Source organism: Chiloscyllium punctatum, chromosome 12 (assembly GCF_047496795.1).
Source record: "Chiloscyllium punctatum isolate Juve2018m chromosome 12, sChiPun1.3, whole genome shotgun sequence".
In the NCBI taxonomy this organism is placed as follows: Eukaryota; Metazoa; Chordata; class Chondrichthyes; order Orectolobiformes; family Hemiscylliidae; genus Chiloscyllium; species Chiloscyllium punctatum.
The window spans coordinates 7,144,504-7,164,384 of NC_092750.1; the positions used below are offsets into that span (position 1 = coordinate 7,144,504).

The window sequence follows — 19,881 nt, forward strand, 5'->3', positions numbered from 1 at the left end:
GTGCTTGTGAATGATGCTCATTTAACAAACTGGTGCAGGAATGATGGACTGAGTGCCAAAGCAATTCTGTGATATGATCTTTTCTAATCCATAACTACAATCGCATTCATTTCATTTTCTACATAATTTCAGTTTACCATTTGAACTTTTAGTTTTACAATAACATTAGTCCAGATCTTCCAATAGGAAGCTAGTGCTTGGGAACTTGTGGAAGACCAGCTGCAACTCCGATGTCCCTGCTGTAGCTAACTCCTTGGGATGATGGTATCTGGAACCCTCCAAAAATGTCTCCGACTCTGAGAGAGAGAGTAAGATACTTCAAGCAGTTCTGGCATTCTGTTACCCAGGATAGGTTAGAGGAAAGAAAGCTGACACCAACGTCTGTAACTATTAACTTGCCCCCTGCCCCCTTCCAATCTCCCAGGCCTGACTGTCACCCTCCATCAGTTCCATCTTAACAACCTGCCACCTACTTCATCCCTTGTTAATATAATATTTGTAAAAATGTATTTGCCACTGCTGTCCAGTGTTAATCCTTATAGTTTTGTTTTTGCTGCTGTCTGAGGTGCTCACTGGTCTTCTGGTGCTGTGTGTGGGGTAAGGGAGATTGGAGGGTGGTGGTGGGTGGAGGTTTCACCTGTGTTGAGGCCTAGACAGCAGCTTGTGATGATAGCAACATCCTATTGCAGTCAGTCTAGAGGCTGACTGCTAAGAGCAGAAAGGTGAGTGGACCGATCTGCTCTGATGTATTTGGAAGTTCTGGACTATTATTTATTCACAACTAAAATACACCACCCAGTGGTGCATTCTGTGTAATGCGTTAATAAAAAAAATCTTCAATTTTCTGTTTGTAGCTCCCTAACAGAGATACTAGCTATAATATATATTCTTGTATTTTATACGCATTTCATTTTCATTCATCGTTGAGAATCTCCACAAAAGATCTACTACAAGTTTAGCTTTTTCAAAACCATCTTTTTCACCCTGATATTTGGCATGTAGCCACTTAAGCAGATGAGACAAAGTTAAGGTTATTGGAAGAAGGTCAGTGACATTCGTGTGTTTTGAGGCAGTACTGACTTGCTACATTCTGAATGTAGCTATTCCTGCTCCTTGCCCCTTTTCCTTCAACCTTGTAAATTGTTTTTCTTCTTTCTTTGATCCAATTGTTGAAAGCCATGACTGCGATCAGCCCCCACCACGCTCTCAGGCAGTGCATTCTGGATCCTAACCATCACTGCATGACAAACCTTTTTACTCCTCTCCACATCAGCAAACTATGCAGTCCCAATAAAAAGGTGTTATCTGCTTCTCGATACTTTTGTTAATGTGGTGAGCTTCTCTGTGTCTGATGTTAGGATCTTTTAAATAAAAAAAATCCAATCAGAAGTCATGTGACACCAGCTTGTACTCCAACAGATTTATTTAAAATGGCAAGCTTTTGGAATGCTGCTCCTTTGTCAGGACTCCACCCGATAAAGGAGCATGTGTTTGAAAGCTTGTGATTTTAAATGAACCCATTGGGACTATAACCTGGTGTCCTGTAGGGTTTTAGGGTGAGAGGGGAAAGATATAAAAAGGACCTAAGGAACAACTTTTTCACGCAGAGGGTGGTGCATGTATGGAATGAGCTGTCAGAGGCAGTGATGGAGGCTGGTACAATTACAACATTTAAAAGGCATCTAGATGGGTATATGAATAGGAAGAGTTTAGAGGGATATGGGCCAGGTACCAGCAAATGGGACTAGGTTAGATTGTGATATCTGGTCAGCATGAACTAGTTGGACCAAAGGGTCTGTTTCTGTGCTGTACATCGCTATGACTTCTGACTTTGTCCGCCCCAGTCCAACACTGGAATCTCCACATCATTGCTCCCTTTTTTTAAAAAAAACCCTGACCCCTTATGACTTTAAATCAGTGTATAGCTGAGAAGTTTGTTTTTTTTCAGTATGAGGAGTGGTTGTCTGGAGAAATCAGCGAACTCTCTGCTTCCCTTCAAACGGAGAGGGCTATGATTTAATAGGAGTGTCCAACTCAAATGTTTTGATTGAATATGTAGGGAGAACGTGCTTTCACTGGCAGGTGGGTCAGTAGCCAGAGGAACAGATCTAATGTAAATTGCAAAATGTACCAGAGGAGATTTGTTGTTTTTTTTTTAACCCAGTAAATTATAATCTGGAATGTTCTGCCTGGACGGGTAGTGGAAGCAGATTCTGTACTAACTTTCAAAATTTTATTTTTCTGTCAAAAACATTCCACTTTACCCATGTGTCTTGCAGGTTCCTACGGTACATTCTGATCTGGCTTGAACACTGCTTGAGTAGATCCCACTAGACCCCATTTGAATTTCATGAGCATCTGTGCAATATTAATCCCCCTTCCCTACTCTCCAGCTCCTTCTGTCCAGGAATGTTAAAAAGAACAAATTAGACACCAGAAATATTTTGGCAAACCATTCATGATTTTAATAAGCTGTGCAAAATTGATGTGTATCTTGACTCTGCTGTTTTTTAACTATCCGTACAGCTCCTGCTGCCGCACAGACTGCTGTTCATGCATTGATGTGAGCCTTAAGTCACGGGTTGGTGCTCACTTCATTCAGAGGCATGTGCTACTAGCAGCAGTAGGTCCATGGGACACTCGCCATATTGCGTTGGGCACACTGATCGGTGCCACAGTCTACTCCTTGCTCTGTTCAGTACTCTATTTCCTTTCTAGTCACTGATCTGTTCAGAGAATGGTAAACAGCAATGGAACAGGGCGTTGAGCTGGAACGACATAGCAAGGGGTTAAAGTGCTGGAGTTGGGGCTGAATGAATATTGTGGTTACAGACTTCTAATTAAATTGATTTAAACAGCTTTGAAAATAAGCTCTTTCAATTGCTCCTTCTGTTTGGCAAACAGTTACCTGCAGGCAGCATGCCTGAGTGGGTGGTATGTCTCCCTGCAGTTTCCATGTGGTTTTTTAATATCTTTTTCACTGGGTATGGGTGTTGCTGACAAGGCCATCTCCAATTGTATTTGGGAAGATGGTGAGCAGTGTTGAACTGCTGTCGTCTGTGGGGTGTATGGACACCAATAGATAGGGAAGGAACACCAGAATTTTGACCCAGTGACTTTAAAGAACCAGCAATTGCAGTTTCATGTCAAGATGTTGTGTAGTTTGGAGGGGAGCTTGGTTCCTTGCTCTCCTTTTTCTAGGGTGATGAAGGTCCTGCTGCTGTTTTTGGTCCCACAGAAAAGGCAATTTTCTTTTTTTTTGAGGCTTCTTGCTTTGTGCCTTTTTTGGGTCTGGTCTTGACTGTGTCCATACCAACCTTTAAAGAGCATCCCAAAATCCCTGAATGTCCCTTGGTTAACCCACCTAATTTTCATATCTCTGAACACTATGTCCACCTAACATACACATCTTTGATCTGTGAGAGGAAACTGGAGCACCCAAAGGAAACCCACGCACACAGGGAGAATGTGCAAACTCCACACAGTCACCCAAGGCTGGAGTAGAAAAAGGATCCCTGGTGGCCGTGAGGCAGCAGTGCTAACACTGAGCCACTGCGGATCTGTCAATCCGTTTTTATAAAGTTAATTTAAAGAGGCTTTGAAATACATGGTGATATAATGACTATTGTGCAGAAACCCCAGAATTGCTGAATTGGGGCAAGTTGCTCCATTGTATTCAAGTCTGCTCTGCAAATGTGATGCCTGCCGTTCATTGCAATTCAAGACCTTTGTGCTGTGTCCAAAATTGAGAACATATAGAAGTTGACAGGCCTGCTCAACTCACTCCATTCAAATAGGATGCATTCACAGGCATCATTGAGCACCCTGCACCCTCTCAGAAAAGCAAATTTAGGACTAAAACTCTCAACTTTTCCTTAAGATAAGGGAGGAATGGTCAATTATGTCTGCAGTGTCACTGGTTCAAAGTCCTGAAACTCCCTTCCTGTGGACTGCAGCTGTTCAAGCAAGTGACTCATCATTACCTTCTCCTGGGTACGAGGGATGTGCAATAAATGCCGATTTTGCCATTGACACAAACATCCTGAGAATTACCTTTTTAATAGATTTTGTTAAATTGATATCCACTGCATGATTTCTGTACACTTCAAAAGGTTTGTATCTTTCACTTTCGTTGCTTTATGTCAGCAGAGTCCAACTGTGACCTTGGTTGTGTTTTGTATAAGTGGGGCTGGGTTAATGGGTAGTGTGTTTTTGATGCAGTAATCTTACTTGTCCTGTTTCTGACCTTAATTTGTTTCAGCATTGTCATTGTTTAAGACTGTAATGTAGGTTTAAATTCTTTTTTAGAGGGCAGATAGACTCCCCCATCTGAAACTGTTGACTGTATCTTTCACCGGATCCTATTTGCCCATCAGCGCACTCACATGCAGACACACAGACACAGTCCTGCATTGCTGAAGTTTTTAAAATTTGCAGGTTTTTCATTTCTGTATCCTTATCTGGCCTTGCGCCCTCCCCATCTCTGTAACCTCCTTCAGTTTGGAAACAGCAGTTTGGATTGCGAACTTGGCTGCCAGACTTCAATTAATTCTGAAGTTGGCTGTGGCTGAGCTCCCTGCACCTGTAGCTGGGAGATTTGTTGTGAGTGTTGATGCATTGAAAGTGACTTGAGTTTGTTGCTCATCTGCTGCCCTCTGGTTGCTAATCTGTCACTCATGGCTGCCTGTTCCCTGTGAAAGAGCTGTCGCTTACAGCGCACAGTCCGGCAGAGATGAAAAGGAGCTGGAGGAAACCTGAAGTGCAGTCTGGGCCTAATGCTCTCCATATTCTGAATTCTCACCGAGCCTTGTGTACTCTTCACTCCTCTGCTCGCTGACCTCCATTGGCTCCAGCGTACTAGTGCCTCAGATTTACAAACTCATACCAATGTTCAAATCCTTCCATGATATTTCGCCTCCACTATGCACCTGAAACTCCCATCTTTGCAACCTCTTCCAGCCCTGCAACCTTTGCTCCAATTCTGTACTCTTGATCACCCTGATTTTTAAAAAAAATTGCTTGTGGGATGTGAGCATCTTTGGCCAGGCCATCACTTATTGCCCAGAGACCAGTTAAGAAACAAACCCATTGCTATTGGTCTGGAGTCATATGTAAGCTAGACCAGGTAAGGATGACAGATTTTCCTCCCTAAAGGACATTAGTGAACAGATGGGTTGTTCCAACAATCAACAATGGATTCATGGTCGTCATTAGACTCTTAATTCCAGATTCTTTATTGAATTCAAATTCCACCATCTGCCATGGTGGGATTTGAATTTGGGTTCCCGGAACATGAGTTGAGTTTCTGGATTAATAGGCCTAGTGGTATGATCACTAGACATTGCCACCCACAATTGGCAGTATTCAGTCACCCCTGCTCTGGAATTCCATCAGTAAACCTCTGTCTCTTTCTGGACCATTTTAAGTTGTACTTTTTAAAACCTCTGATCAAACTTTTGGCCGTCTGTTAGACCTCTCCAATTTCCAAATAATGTTGATCTTGCTTTGTGTGCCTCCTGTACAACCCTAACTTTGCATGCCTTGCTCTGTCTAAGCACCCTGTGATCAGTATGTCCTTGTTTGCTATGATCTGCATGTACTACTGGCAAAACAAATCTTTTCACTGTGCTTAGGTACATGTGATGACCCATAAATCAAATCTGATCTCCTTTTCTGACTGTGTCACAATTTCTTGATTGTAAATGTGATTCATAAGAGTGCCATATTAAAGGGGCCAGATAATCGCAGGTGGTTGTTGAATCATCATTCTCAAATGAGCCCATCAAACAGAATTTGTGATGTGACACTAACAAACTCTATCTTAAAATTCTGCCTGGCTTTGTTTCATTATTTAGTCAAGGAACATGACAATTGCAGGTGAGGCCAGTCTTTTATTTGCTCATCCCTAATTGCCCTTGAACCATTACAGTCCATAGGTGCACCCTCAGTGGTCCTTTTTCTTAGCAGTTTGGTATAAATGTGTGATTTCAGAGGGAGTTAAGAGTCAAACACAGTGCTGAGGGTCTGTAGTCACATGTTGGCCAGACCAGATAAGGAGAGCAGATTTCCTTCCCTAAAGGACATTCGTGAACCAGAGGATTTCTTTTTAAGAATTACAATCTGGTGATTTTCATGGTCCCTATTTACTGAGAATAGCACTTTTTCGGGATTTATTAATAATTGAATTGAAATTTCTTCCCCAGCTGCAATGATGGAATTTATTGGGAGTTGGGGGAGGCAATGGGTGACATTGCTGTAATGCCACTGCAGTTATAGAGTCAGAGATGTACAGCATGGAAACAGACCCTTCGGTCCAACCCAATCTCGTCCCACCTTTTTCTAGATTAGAGTGGTGCTGGAAAAGCACAGCAGTTCATGCAGGAAAATCGATGTTTCGGGCAAAAGCCCTTCATCAGGAATAGAGGTATTCCTGATGAAGAGTTTTTGCCTGAAACGTCGATTTTCCTGCTCCTCGGATGCTGCCTGAACTGCTTTTCCAGCACCACTCTAATCTAGAATCTGGTTTCCAGCATCTGCAGTCCTTATTTTTTTACCTAATCTAGTTCCTTCTAGTAGAAGGAAGCACCCAGCCCATATCCCTCCAAACCCTTCCTATTCATATACCCATCCAAATGCCTCTCAAATGTTGCAATTGTACCAGCCTCCACACATCCTCTGGCAGCTCATTCCATACACGTACCACCCTCTGTGAAAAAGTTGCCCCTTTGGTCTCTTTTATATCTTTCCCCTCTCACCCTAAACCTATGCCCTCTAGTTCTGGACTTGCCGATCCCAGGGAAAAGACTTTGCCTACATACCCTATCCATGCCCCTCATAATTTTGTAAACCTCTATAAGATCACCCCTCTCCCTCCAATGCTTGAGGGAAACCGCCCTAGTCTGTTCAGCCTCTCCCTTTAGCTCAAATCCTCCAACCCTGGCAACATCCTTGTTGATCTTTTCTGAACCTTTTCAAATTTCACAACATCTTTCCGATAGGAAGTAGACCAGAATTGCACGCAATAATCTGGTTCAATTCCCACACCAGCTATGGAATTTAAACTAAATGAATTAAAACTTTAATTGAAAGCTTGTCTTGGTGATGGTGACCAATGAAACTATCATTGTTGTTTAAAAATCCATCTGGTTCACTAATGTCCTTTTTAGGGGAGAAAATCTGTCATCCTTATCTGGTCTTGCTTACATGTGACTCCAGATCTATAATAATTGGTTAACTCTTGACTCTCCTCTGAAATGGCTTAGCAAGTCACTCAGTTCAAATGCTGATCTTGCCAGAGACCCCTACATTTTGGAAGAATACAGGAAAAATAAAGTCTTATCTCTACTGCATTGGTCCAGTCCTCTGGATCACTCAACACTACCACTGTGCTACCATGTCCCTAACATTTAAGAAATACTCCACTGTGGGATCAAAATGGGAAGGGAAGAAATAACAGTCAAATTGTTTGCTCTAGTTTCTGTTTATTCACCACAAACATTTGTGGATGTTGGGTGATTACCCTCACAGTTGAACATCTAATGCTGAGGTTGGATTACCAGTGACCAAAGGTACAAGGAAGTCCCTGTACAACTCGCAAGGAGAGAAAATTTAGAGATGGTTTTGGTGTGCATGGATGAAGTATGAAATTGTAACCCCTTTCTATATACATTGTTGTGTACTATGACAGTAGTTTAGATTAATGTCTACATTTTGCATTTTCATTTAAAAGCCTTCTCATGTTGTTCTGTCTTTTCTCCAGGTTTATTCAATGATTGTTGTTCTCCCAAAGACCCCTTTACGAGAGCGAATATCTCTGCCATGTGAGTCATTTCATGCTCTCTTCTATTTCACCAACTGGTATTCTGGTCATTTAATGTGGCTCTCTTCAAACATGTACTCTCTGAAAATGGGAGGTCTGCTGATGGGTCTGGGTCTAACCAGGGCCTGCAAGACCCTTCCCATACATTGCTTTGAAAGCTCTTCACCACCTGGGGTTTGTGTTGCAGAGTGATGCCATTAACACAGCTGAGATCGGTGTGAAAACCCAGACTATTTAACCTTGTGCCATTGTGGCCCTCGGGATAAACTCCTCACCAAGCGCTTCTCTGCAATGAGAGAGTAGTCTTTGGTTCCCTGAGACTATGGCAACTTTTCACTCTCACTGGTCTCTCTGAACTCAACCATCTGAGTCAGGAATGTCCTCAGATTCTGGCTGTTCTTCATTTTCTTAGACTCCATATTCTCTCTCAATGGGTGATTAGATTACAGTTGGTTGCTGCCACCCTGCTTCACTCGCATGGGGAAGTCCAGGACAGTATGAAGAGTTGGGGATTTGGGATTTGAAGAGGAAGAGGTCCCGAAGTCTCTCTTTTTTTTTTATTTTTACCTTTTTTGCTTTTGGGGCAACATGGTGGTTGTGGTTCGTACTGCCTCAGGGACCCAGGTTCAATTCCAGTCTTGGGCGACTGTGCAAATACCACACAGACATTCTCCTTGTGTCTGCGTGAGTTTCCATTGGTTGCTCTGGTTTCCTCTCACAAAGTAAAGATATGTAGGTTAGGTGGACTGGCCATGCAAAATTGCCCATGGTGTCCAGGGATGGACAGGCTAGTTGGAGTAATGATAAGACAGAGAAGATTGAGAACCCATGCCCCTGTGAACATAGGCAATCGTTCTCTCTCCCTTCAGGGCCAGGAATAAAGATGGAGGAGGTAAAACTACTCTGCCTCTGAGCGTTTTGCTTCAACTGAGGGGGGAATGGGACGACAGGATAGTGACGAAGGCATTTGGTATGCTTTCTTTTATTGGACAGAGCATTGAGTAAAGGAGTTGGGAGATAAGGTTGCAGCTGTACAAGACATTGGTTAGGCTACTTTTCAGATAGTGTGCAACTCTGGTTTTGCTCCTTTCAGAAGGATGTTGTGAAATTTAAGAGGGTTCAGAAAATATTTACAAGGATGTTGCCAGGGGTTGGAGGTTTTGAGCTATAGGGAGAGCTATAGGCTGGGGCTGTTTTCCCTTGAGCGTCGGAGGCTGAGGGGTGACCTTATAGAGGTTTATAAAAACATGAGCAGCATGGATTGGGTGAATAGACAAGGTCTTCTCTCTGGGGTGGGGGAGTATAGAACTATAGGCCATAGGTGAGAGGGGAAAGATATAAAAGAGACCTAATGGGCAACTTTTCACTCGGAGGATGGTGTGTTTATGGAATGAGCTGCCAGAGGAAGTGGTGGAGGCTGGTACAATTACAACATTTAAGAGGCATCTGGATAGGTATATGAATAGGAAGGGTTTAGAGGGGCGTGGGCCAAGTGCTGGCAGGTGGGACTAGATTAGGTTAGGATATCTGGTCAGCGTGGTAGAGTTGGACCGATGGGTCTGTTTCTGTGCTCTATATCTCTATGACTATTACTGTGACTAAATATGAATTTATAGAGATAGGGTGGAAGACTGTGTTTTGGATGTGATGCTCATCAGAGTGTTGGTGCACACCTGATGATCCAAGTCCCAATAGTGATTCTATGATTATGTGCCTGGGAACTAAATCTTTCCTGAGTCCATGGGTTCAATTATTTTCTGTTATGTGCCCCCAGGAAACAGAAATAAGGAAAGAGCTTGCGTTTCTTTTGCAACTTCAGGATGTCCCAAGAGTCACTTTGCAGCCAGAGGAGTATTTTTGAAGCAAAGTTCCGATTTATAATGTAGGGGAATGCAGCAGCCAATTTATGCACAGAAAGATCCCACAAAGGGCAGGGTGACCCATTAATTATAGGCCAGGCAATTCACCCTCCAGTAGAAGGAAGCTTTTAGAAATGTTATTGTGGGAGCAGTCACTTGGATAAGTGTGGATTAAGAAGGAGATAACAGTGGTTTTTCAAAGACAAATCACATTTAAATATTGTTATTCTAATTTTTTTTTATGAGGAACAGAAATGATTGAGGCTAGTTTGGTTGATGTGGTGTATAAGGACTCTTAAAAAGGCATTGGAAAAGATGTCATATAATTGATTTGCCAACAAAGTTGAAGCCGATGGTAAAGGAACTGCCACATGGATAAGCAATCTGCTACTTAACAAAATGATAGTGAGCAGTTATCTTTCAGATTGGATGAAGTTATACAGTGAGGATTGCCAGGGGTTTGTGATAGAACCATGACAATTCTTGATACATATTAGTGGTCTAGACTTGTTTGTGGAGCACTTTTGTGTCAATTATAAAATTTTGAAAGTGCGAAAATGATGGATTTCAAAAGGACATTGACAGGCTGGTCGAAGACATAGGTGAAATTTACCCAGGGAAGCATGAAACAGTGCACTTTGGTTGTGCATTGTTTGGAAGCTTGTGTAGAAGCTGTATAAAACAAAAGGATACGATTTTAGAGGATGCAGAGAGACCTGCACATAAATAATTAAAGGTGGTAAGACAGGGTTAGAATGTGACTAATGAAGTTGACAGGATCCTGGACTTTGATTTTGCCCTCTGTTTATTTTTGTAGTTTGCTTTTTAAATTCTGGAATATTACTTCAAAATCTTTGCTCTGTACTTCATGAAGGATGTTAAAACTTTAGAGAGGATGAAGAAAGCTTCACAGGAATGGATCCAGGGATGGAGTCTTTATTTACGCAGATAGATAGATTGGAGAAATGTAATTGTTTCATGTTAACAGCTTTAGTTTGCACATACAAAGTTAATGTGACAGTGAATATACACTTTAAAATATGGCCTCGAGTCTTTATGGAGTGTGCCAGAGCCATTCACAAAGTAAAACCAGATATTTTCATGTCCCTGCCCTTGAGAGTACCAGAGGGGCTCCCATTATGACAGAAACTTTCAAAGTAGGAGTGGACTGACCTGGTATAAGTTCCAGAACTGTGACTGACACATTTAATTATGTGCGTTAGCTGCAGATTGGGCACCAGGTCAGGGTCAGTGTGAAAAGCTACTAACTCATTCTGTCCTAGAGTCTGCAAGAGATAAAAGCCAGTCTCCACCATCCAGGACACTGATGTGAGCAAAAGGAAAACCGAGAGAGAAATAATCAAAAAGGAGACATTTCAAAAATTGTGAAAAATTTAGTTTTTTTTTGGTAAAACTATTGGTGAAGGGATTTTTGTTTTGTAAGATAAAGGTATTTAATAAGATTGGGGTAGAGGGTTGGTTGCAGACTGGAAGTCATGTGATTTGACTTGCAAGAATGTGTCCAAGAGTATGTTTGGCCACCCCAGGGTCAGGTCAGATCCTGAGTAGAAATGAAGACCATGTTCACACAAATGTAGTGCTCAGGTGAACCTGCTTTCTTTTGCACTTATTTCTAAAAAGAATCTAGCTTTGCCGTGACTTGTTTTATTTTCCAAACCCTTACAGCCAAGAAAAGCTTTTACATCTATGCTGCGATCCTGTCATTGTTGAACCTGATCCAAGGGGTTGGCAGTGCACTGCTGTGTGCTAATGTTGCAGTGGGATTATGGTAGGTGTGAGTTAATATTACATCAGGATTGGATTATGAGAGCTATCTACGAAGCGTACTGCAGCTTGTCTTCCATGTATTTGAGGCTTGACTGGGTTCTTCGGGTTTAGACTGAAATTAAGAAATGTCTTCACTTGACCATGTTCTGAATCTTTGCAATTCTTTATAAGGTTGCAAGGAATGGGAACAGGAGTAGACCACTTGGCCCCCAAAGCTGCTGCCAACGCCATTTATGTGATCATGGCTGATCTTCAACCTCAGCTCCCCATATTCCTTAATTCCAAGAGATCAAAAATCTAGTTGTCGAATGTCAACAACAAATAAACATCTCTAACTTTCTGGATAGACTATTCCAAAGACTCCGATCCCTTCAAGTGAAGAAATCTCTACTGTGTTCGAAATGATCAACCACTCAGTCTGATGCTGTGTCCTGTGTTTTAAACTTCCCAGCCTTGAGAACCAACTTCTCCAGTGTCCCCCTTATTAAAGAACCTTGTATGTTTCAATGAGATCACCTGTCATTCTTCTAAACTCTAGAGCATGTAGATCCAGTTTAACTGACCCCTCCTCTACTTCAGACAGCTGGGCATGCTCTGTCATTAAATATATTCAAAACTGTGGGAGATGGTTTTAGGCATTAAGGAACATTTGCGTTTAGGGCAGAAAATTGGAGTTGAGCTTACAAACACGGAAATTTAAAAGCAGGAGTAGACCATTTAGCTCTTGAGCCCTTCAGTAAGGTCATGGCTAATTTGTTTGTGGCTTCAACGCCACATTATGAGCAATAAGGCGGGGAAGTTTTATTCTGTATAAAAATGTATATAGTGCATTCCTGTAGAAACCTGTATGGATTAGACTAGTCAGGAAGCCCGTTACATGATGGTGATGGTATGGGTGAATTAAAATGGTAAGGGGCTTAGGGGATCGCTCCAAATTGAATAGAAAGACAAAGAAGTACTTGGATTTATCTGACAATGAGGTAATAGTGCTCTGAACTATTCTTTCCAAATCCAGCATGTAACGCTACACCACAGAACTATCTGTTCTGCCTCACTGGCTCATGGTGGTGTTGATGGGTCACACAAACTTTGTCCTATTCTTCTTCAAACACCATATCATCTCCTTCAATTCCTTCTCTCTGTTGTGTTTGTCATGCTTCCCTTTAAATTCCTGTGTCAGTTAGTCTCTGGAGTGGGTTGTAAATTCTAAATTCTAAATTGCTCTCTGGGCATGAGTACCATTCCTGTTGGAATTAGTAGTGACACTCTCATACTAATAGTTCTTGTTTTATTCTCCCCACGAATGGGAACATCATCTTCACATCTAACTTATCTGACTTTATATGTTTCCTTTCTCTATAGCAATCTGTTTACTATTTCTTGATGGTTGTAATCTCTCTGTCCTGATATCATTTTTTGTAAATCCTTTTTGTTTTTCCAGAAGCTATCTGCCCTATAATATGGGGACCAGAATGATGAATAGTCCACCCAGGCATTTCTATTTTTGTTTCCGATTCTGAGCATTGGTCAGGTTTTTTTTGTGTAGTAGCCTAGCCAAAGTTCAATACAGATTTAATGTGACTTCTCCACATGATCTGTAATACTGTGTTAAGATGCTGTTGGTTGTAACTTGTGTATAATACACTTCATCTTTCTCCTTTTATAGCTGTGTAGATGTCACTACGTTCCTTTATTTCAGTCTGTTTGCTCCACTGATGTATGTTACATTCCTGAAGGGTTTCTTTGGGTAAGTTACCAATATTTTGTAGTTCTACCTCAGTCAGCACCATGTATTTTTCAAAACAAAAAGACTTGGTTTCTATTTTGTGAGCCAACAATTGAAAGGGGGAGAAAAGCGATAAGATTTACAATGACGTGGCACCTTTCACAGCGTCCAGATTTCTGTATCTTTGGAGCACTGCGCCCAGCTTCGAGGCTCCGTGCAAGATGATTACCGTTTGCCATTGCTCATTGCGGTATTAATATCTGGTTCGTGAAGTTGCTGCAGCGTATACATCTTGGAGATCCACAGCCAGCTAGAAAAGTAGAGGGAATGCTGCTTGGGTCATCCTAAAACGCCTTTATAGCCAATAAATTACTTTTTGAAGCACAGTCACTGTTGTAATGTAGGAAATGGGGCAGCCAATTTGCACCGAGCAAAATCCCACAAACTGCAATGAGATCATGATCAGGTAATCTATTTAAATTTTTATAAGGGATAAATATTGGTCAGGATGGTCTTTAAAATATTACTGTGGAAGTTCTTTTCATTTATTCATGGGATATGTGCACTGCAAGCAAGGCTATTATTTATTGTCCGTTCCTTGAAAGTGGTGGGGAGTTGTTTTCTTGAACTGCCGCAGACCATGTGTCGTAGGTAGACCCACAGTGCTGCTGGGGAGGAAATTCCAGGATTTTGACCCAGCGGCACTGAAGGAACAGTGATATTTTTTTCAAGGCAGGATGGTGAGTGGCTTTGGGAGGAACTTGATGGTGATAGTGTTTCTATGCATTTGCTGCCCTTGTCCTCTAGGTTATAGAAGTTACAGGTTTGGAATTGTCCTGTTGTAGGGGTTTTGGTGATTCTCTGTTTAAGTCTTATTTCTACTTGAGATAGCAGCTGTGTCAGTGCAGCACTCTCTCAGTACTGCATTGAAAGCATTGGTCTACAGCTATATATTTGAGTACTTGGAGTGAGAATTCAATCCATAACTGAGTCTGTATCAAGAAAGTGCTCCTCGCTGATCCATAGCTAACCGAGCTTCCCCAAGAATTGCATTGATCATAAGTGTCTTTTTTTAGAATCCTTCTTTAGAATTCTTTCATGGACAAGAAGCATTTGTTCAAGGTTGTGACACTGCTGTCATGTAAGGAAATTGCTTTTCGTTTGGAGGCTTTGACATCCTGTTCACATTTTCCCATCCCTGCAGGTCTGAGCCCAAGATTCTCTTTTCCTACAAGTCACAGATTGACGAGCCGGAAGACACCGATGTGCACCTGCCCCAGACCCATACTGTGGCCAAGAAGGAGGTCTTGGAGCCTTGCCCCTATTCTAATACACAGATTGACAGCTCAGCTGCTTACCTCGATGATCTGACTGTTGGTAGCATCAACAGTTTCGATAGTGACCGGTGGAAAATTATGAATGCTTGAGAAAGAGGTGGTGGTGGATCGGTGGAAGTTAGCGGTAAACCTGCCCCATCTCTCTTTGCGCTGCCTCATCCAATGTCTTGAGATTTCAGTATTGGAATATTCTGATTGAGATTTTATAAATCCTCCAGTTTTCATTGCTTGCCAACCTGTGGACATAAGAGCCCTGAACCTCCCACACTTTCTTTTGGAGGTTTTAAAAACCTTTGTCTTCATGCCAGCATACCGAACCAACCCAAGCCCTCCCCTCCATCCAAATCTCAGGGGAGGGGGTGTAAAGCTTCCACACTTTGCTCTGGGCCCCAGTGGTTGTGTTACTTTGTCTTTTAAACATTCTTCCCAAATGTAGAAGCTGGAGGCTAATTTCTTTTCCACCTCTTTCCTTTCAAATTATTTTGGAACAACCGAATTAGAAATAGATTAAAAGAACACAGAGAAAGTGTGAAGCTGTGGCCTGTCCTGTTTACTCACTATCCATCGCCCCACTGCCTTTTCTCATTGAAGTTGTTGATTCTTTAGGGTGTGCACAGAGAGGGGTAGAGGAGAAGACATCTGTCTGCCTCAGTATTAATTAAGATGGTTCCCTTCACTGTGAATGGCTGCTGCTTGGTGATGGTATAATGGTTGGGGAATTTCATAGCCTTTAGATGACTCTGGCTCTGCTAGGCTCTCTGACCTTTAACTGCCGGTCGATTATTGAGGACTCCGACCTCCGGGTGCTGTTTATTGAAGGATCGAGAGAGTTTAATAAAAAATTTATTTTTAAAATGTTTTGATCTTTTGACTTTCTGGACTTTCAATTTGACAACTGTAGTAATTTTTATTTTCTTTGAGTCTGAAATGATTACTGAATGTTTGTTTTCAATTGCCACTTTGGCAGCACAGTGGCTCAGTGGTTAGCACTGCTGCCTAACAGCATCAGGGTCCCAGGTTCAATTCCACCCTTGGGTAACTGTGCAGAGTTTGCACATTCTCCCCATGTCTGTGTGGGTTTCCTCCCACAGTCACAAAGATGTGAAAGTTAGGTAGATTGGCTGTGCTAAATTGTCCCATAGTGTCCGGGGGTTTGCAGGTTAGGTGGGTTAGCCATGGGAAATACAGGGAAGGGGTAGGTCTGGGTGGGATGCTCTTCGGAGGGGTGGTGTGGACTCGATGGGTTGAATGGCCTACTTCCACACGAGGGATTCTACAATTCAGTTTTACTGAGGAATGACCTAATCCGGTGCAAACAAACTCTGTTGACTCTGTCTGGAACGGAGGTCAAAATGACAGTGATGAGTGACTAAGAGAATTATTTATGAAAATTGAAAAGGGATTGTTTAAATCAAAAACTAGCCTCTTAAAGGGAACTATGAAGATATGAGGGACATGTTGGTATGATACATGGGAAACTATGTGCAGTAAATGTAGATTCCTTTCAAGTACAAAAACCCAATGGAAAGCTGATCCAAGAGAAGCTACATCAAAAGAAAGATGAGTCCATTATGGCAGAAATGGGAAATTTTCCTGGGCAATAAGTGTACTAGGCCAAACCACCTTCAGCTTCTTCTGCCATGATCTTTCCCACATGAGGTTAGGAGTGGGCATGTTCAGCAATGATTGCTAATCGAGTCATAGAGTTGTACAGCATGTCCATGCCAACCAGCTATCCTAACCTAATCTAGTCCCATTTGCCAGCATTTGGTCCATATCCTTCTAAACCCTTCCCATTCATATACCCATCCAGATGCCTGTTAAATGTTGTAATTGTACCTACCTCCTCCACTTCCTCTGGCAGCTCATTCCATAAAGACACCACGCTCTGTGGAAAAGTTGCCCTTTAGGTCCCTTTTATATCTCTTCCCCTCTCACCCTAAACCTATGCCTCTAGTTCTGAACTCCCCCACCCCAGGAAAAAGACCTTGTCTATTTATTATATCCAAGCCCCTCATGATTTTACAAACCTCTATAAGGTCGCTCCTTAGACTCTGACACTGCAGGGAAAACAGCCCCAGCCTATTTAGTCTCTCCCTATAGTTCAAATCCTTCAACCCTTGGCAACATCCTTTTTAAATCTTTCCTGAACCTTTTCAAGTTTCACAACATCCTTCTGAAAGGATGGAGACCAGAATTGCACGTAATTGCCAACAGTGGCCTAACCAATGATAGTAAACATTGCACAATAACTCCAATACTAAGCAGTCCATACTCAAATGCAGCAAGACATGGACCAATATCCAGACTTAGACTGAAAAGTGGCAAGTAACACTTGTGCCACACAAATGCAAAGCAAGGACCATCTCCAATAAGTCTAATTCTCAACCCTTTACATTCAATGGTGTTACCATCACTGAATCCCCCACTATCAACATCTTAGAAATTACCATTCACCAGAAGCTAAATTGGACTAGTCATGTAAAATACAGTGGTTACAAGAGCAGGTCAGAGGCTAGGAATCCTGTCATTAGTAACTCACCCTCGACTCTCCCAGAGCCAGTCCACCATCTAGAAGGCACAAGTCAGGAGAGAGATGGAATATTGCTCACTTGCATGGATGGATGCAACTTCAACAACACTCAAGAAGTACATTACCTTCCAGAACAAAGCAGCCTACTTGATTGGCACCATATCCATAAACATCCACTCCCTCCTGCATAGATGCTTTGTAGCAGCAGTGTGTGCCATCATGTGATGCACTACTCAAAGTGAGGCTCCTTGGACAGCTCTTTCCAAACCTACAATCACTTATCTAGGGGGTCAGGGCAGTGGATACATGGGGGACCCCAATACAGCAAGTATCCTTCCAAACCACTTACTCTGACTGGGAAATATATCACTGTTCCTTAAGTGTTGCTGGGTCAAACTGTGGAATCCCTTCCCTCCAAGACATTGTGGGTCCACTTACACCATGTGGACTGTAGCAGTTGAAGGAGGCAGCTCACAACTACTTTAACCAAAATGTTAGCCGAGACAATGGTTACATCCTGGAATGGTATGCTCATCCAGAAATACATCAGAAACGAGAAGAGTCAAATCTGCTCTGCCATTTTATAAACCCTAGTTGATTGTATTGTGGCTTACCCTACATAACGTTTGACAAAAATTTATGGGTACCCTAAAAATGTTTAATGATTCTGCCTCTTTGTGGCAGAGTCCCAAAGACTCGACCTCCAGAGGAGAGAAAAAAACGCCCTTGTCTCCATCTAAAATTGATAATTTTTAAACTGTCTCTGCAGTTCTAGTCTCTCTCACAAGGAGAAATTTCCTTTCAGTATCCACCCTGTCCAGTCCCCTCTGGTTGCCATTTATCAATCACGTTACTTCTGAATCCTGATGGATATGGACCTAACCTTTCCTCACTAGGTAACCTCCCATTCGAGGAATTAGTTGAAGTAAACCTAGCCAAATTGCTCGTAAAGCACTTATCTCCTTCCTTAAGTAAGGAGACCATAACGATACAAAATATTCCAGATTTGGTCTTTCTGGAGCCCTGTGCAACTGCAGCAAAATAGCCCAACTTCCATATGCCATTTCTCTTGCAGTAAACAAAAACATTCCATTGCCTTCCTAATCATTTGTTGTACCTGTATACTAACTTTGTGATCCGTGGACTGGGGCACACAGATTCTCTGTCTGTCTATCCATGTATTTTGTTTAAAAAAAATACAGTGAAAAGTATTGTACAGTGTAGCGACTCTCTCGTGCCATTGTAAAACACATAGAATACAAAGGCAGAAGAATAACAAGTGTTCATCTCTTTAGTTCCTCTTTTTAGTGCTCTGGCATGGGCCTGGTGGCTAGTCACCAGTCCCCTTTGCTGCGCCATCTTGAGTGCACAATACCCTCTCCACTATGTTTTCTTGCTGGACCTCGCCATTACAGCTGCCATCAATATTTCTAGGTACCATACCAACCCAAATTCAACTCTGCCGCTGCCATGATTCTGCTTTAGGGCTACCTCCCCAATGTAGCTGCTGCTACCTCCCCGCTGTACTGGGCCCAACCTCGCCTCCGCTTCAGTGAATCTGCACTGGATGCAGATGCTGCTGGGAGCCCAAACTCACCTCTGCTGCAGCACGCCCGAGTTGGTGCTTAGACTGCCTCAGATGCAGAAATGCTGGGCCCACTCACTGCTGCCAGTACTATCACTGTGACTGAACTCTTCAACAAGTAGTTAGTAAAAGAAGGAAAGAGAAAAGAGGAAAAAATGAAATGGAAGTGAATGGAGTAAACTAATCCCAGGTTCAGGAGCCCTACTCTATCGCCGTTTACACCTTGGATCCCACTGCACCTCAGAGTTCTACAATCTCGGACCTCAAAACAATATGCTGTTTTTCCATTGAAAATAAGAAATGGGCCCAGCTCAAAACTTAGTGAAGTGTGGTGCAGGATTCCGCATCTGAACATGAAGCAGTTGGCTACTGCATACAGATTTACAGAATCAATTGGAGAAATCTGGGGGAGGAAACCCACAGTAGGTGCTACTGCCAAGCAAAAGGAAAAGGCTGTTTTTTAGATTAACCACTGAGCAGAATGCTGGTGCAGACAAATTACCATTTGTAAAGGTTGGAGTCATATCTGGCACAAAAGAAGATGGTTGTGGTGGTTGGAGGTCAATCATTTCTTAGCATGGCATTACCGCTGGAGTTCCTCAGGTCCTTGGATCCTTGGTCCAACCATCTTCAGCTGCTTCATTAATGACTTTCCCTCAATTATAAGGTCAGAAATAGGAATGCTTATTATGCAATCATCAATGCTAGTAACACTCACAACTCCTCAGTCCTGGGTCTGCTTCAATGTTTCAGTGAAACTCGATGCAAGTTGGAGAACTCAATATTGTGTTCCACAACCTAAGAACATAACCTCCATTGTTCTCCTATTCTTTCCTTAACAAACCTCCTCCCCTAGCTCTGTTGACTTTGCCCTTCACAAAGTGCTCTTCAATTTCTCCTTTTCACGCCTAATGTCTACATCCATATTAATTTCTATCCCTTTTTCTCCACATAATTCCCTTTGTCTTTTGCTCTGAGGAGGTTCACCAGACTGGTCTCAGGAATGAAGAGCTTAACTTATGAGGACTGGTTGAGGACTCTGGGTTTATATTTGATGGAGTTTAGAAGGACTGGGGGGGAGGAGGGATCTAATTGAAACTTACACAATACTGAATGGGCTGGAAAGAGTAGATGTTAGGAAAATGTTTCCATTGGTAGGAGAAACTAGGACCTGAGGCACAGCTTGAGAGTAAAAGTTAGACCTTTTAGAATAGAGATAAGGAGAAACTTCTTT

General features: G+C 42.3%; 1 protein-coding gene across 3 annotated transcripts in view; it reads left to right on the forward strand.

The window, feature by feature from the left end:
- The window catches only part of tpra1 (transmembrane protein, adipocyte asscociated 1), an 84,367-nt gene extending 68,983 nt beyond the window's left edge, over positions 1 to 15,384 (forward strand). For all 3 annotated transcript variants that reach the window (XM_072581808.1, XM_072581807.1, XM_072581809.1), the window contains exons 8-11: positions 7,760 to 7,820; positions 11,365 to 11,467; positions 13,133 to 13,213; positions 14,397 to 15,384. In XM_072581808.1, the coding sequence (XP_072437909.1) occupies positions 7,760 to 7,820; positions 11,365 to 11,467; positions 13,133 to 13,213; positions 14,397 to 14,619 (468 nt within the window). In that variant the 3' untranslated portion in view covers positions 14,620 to 15,384. The remainder of the gene's footprint in view (positions 1 to 7,759; positions 7,821 to 11,364; positions 11,468 to 13,132; positions 13,214 to 14,396) is intronic.
- The last annotated feature ends 4,497 nt before the right edge of the window (positions 15,385 to 19,881 follow it).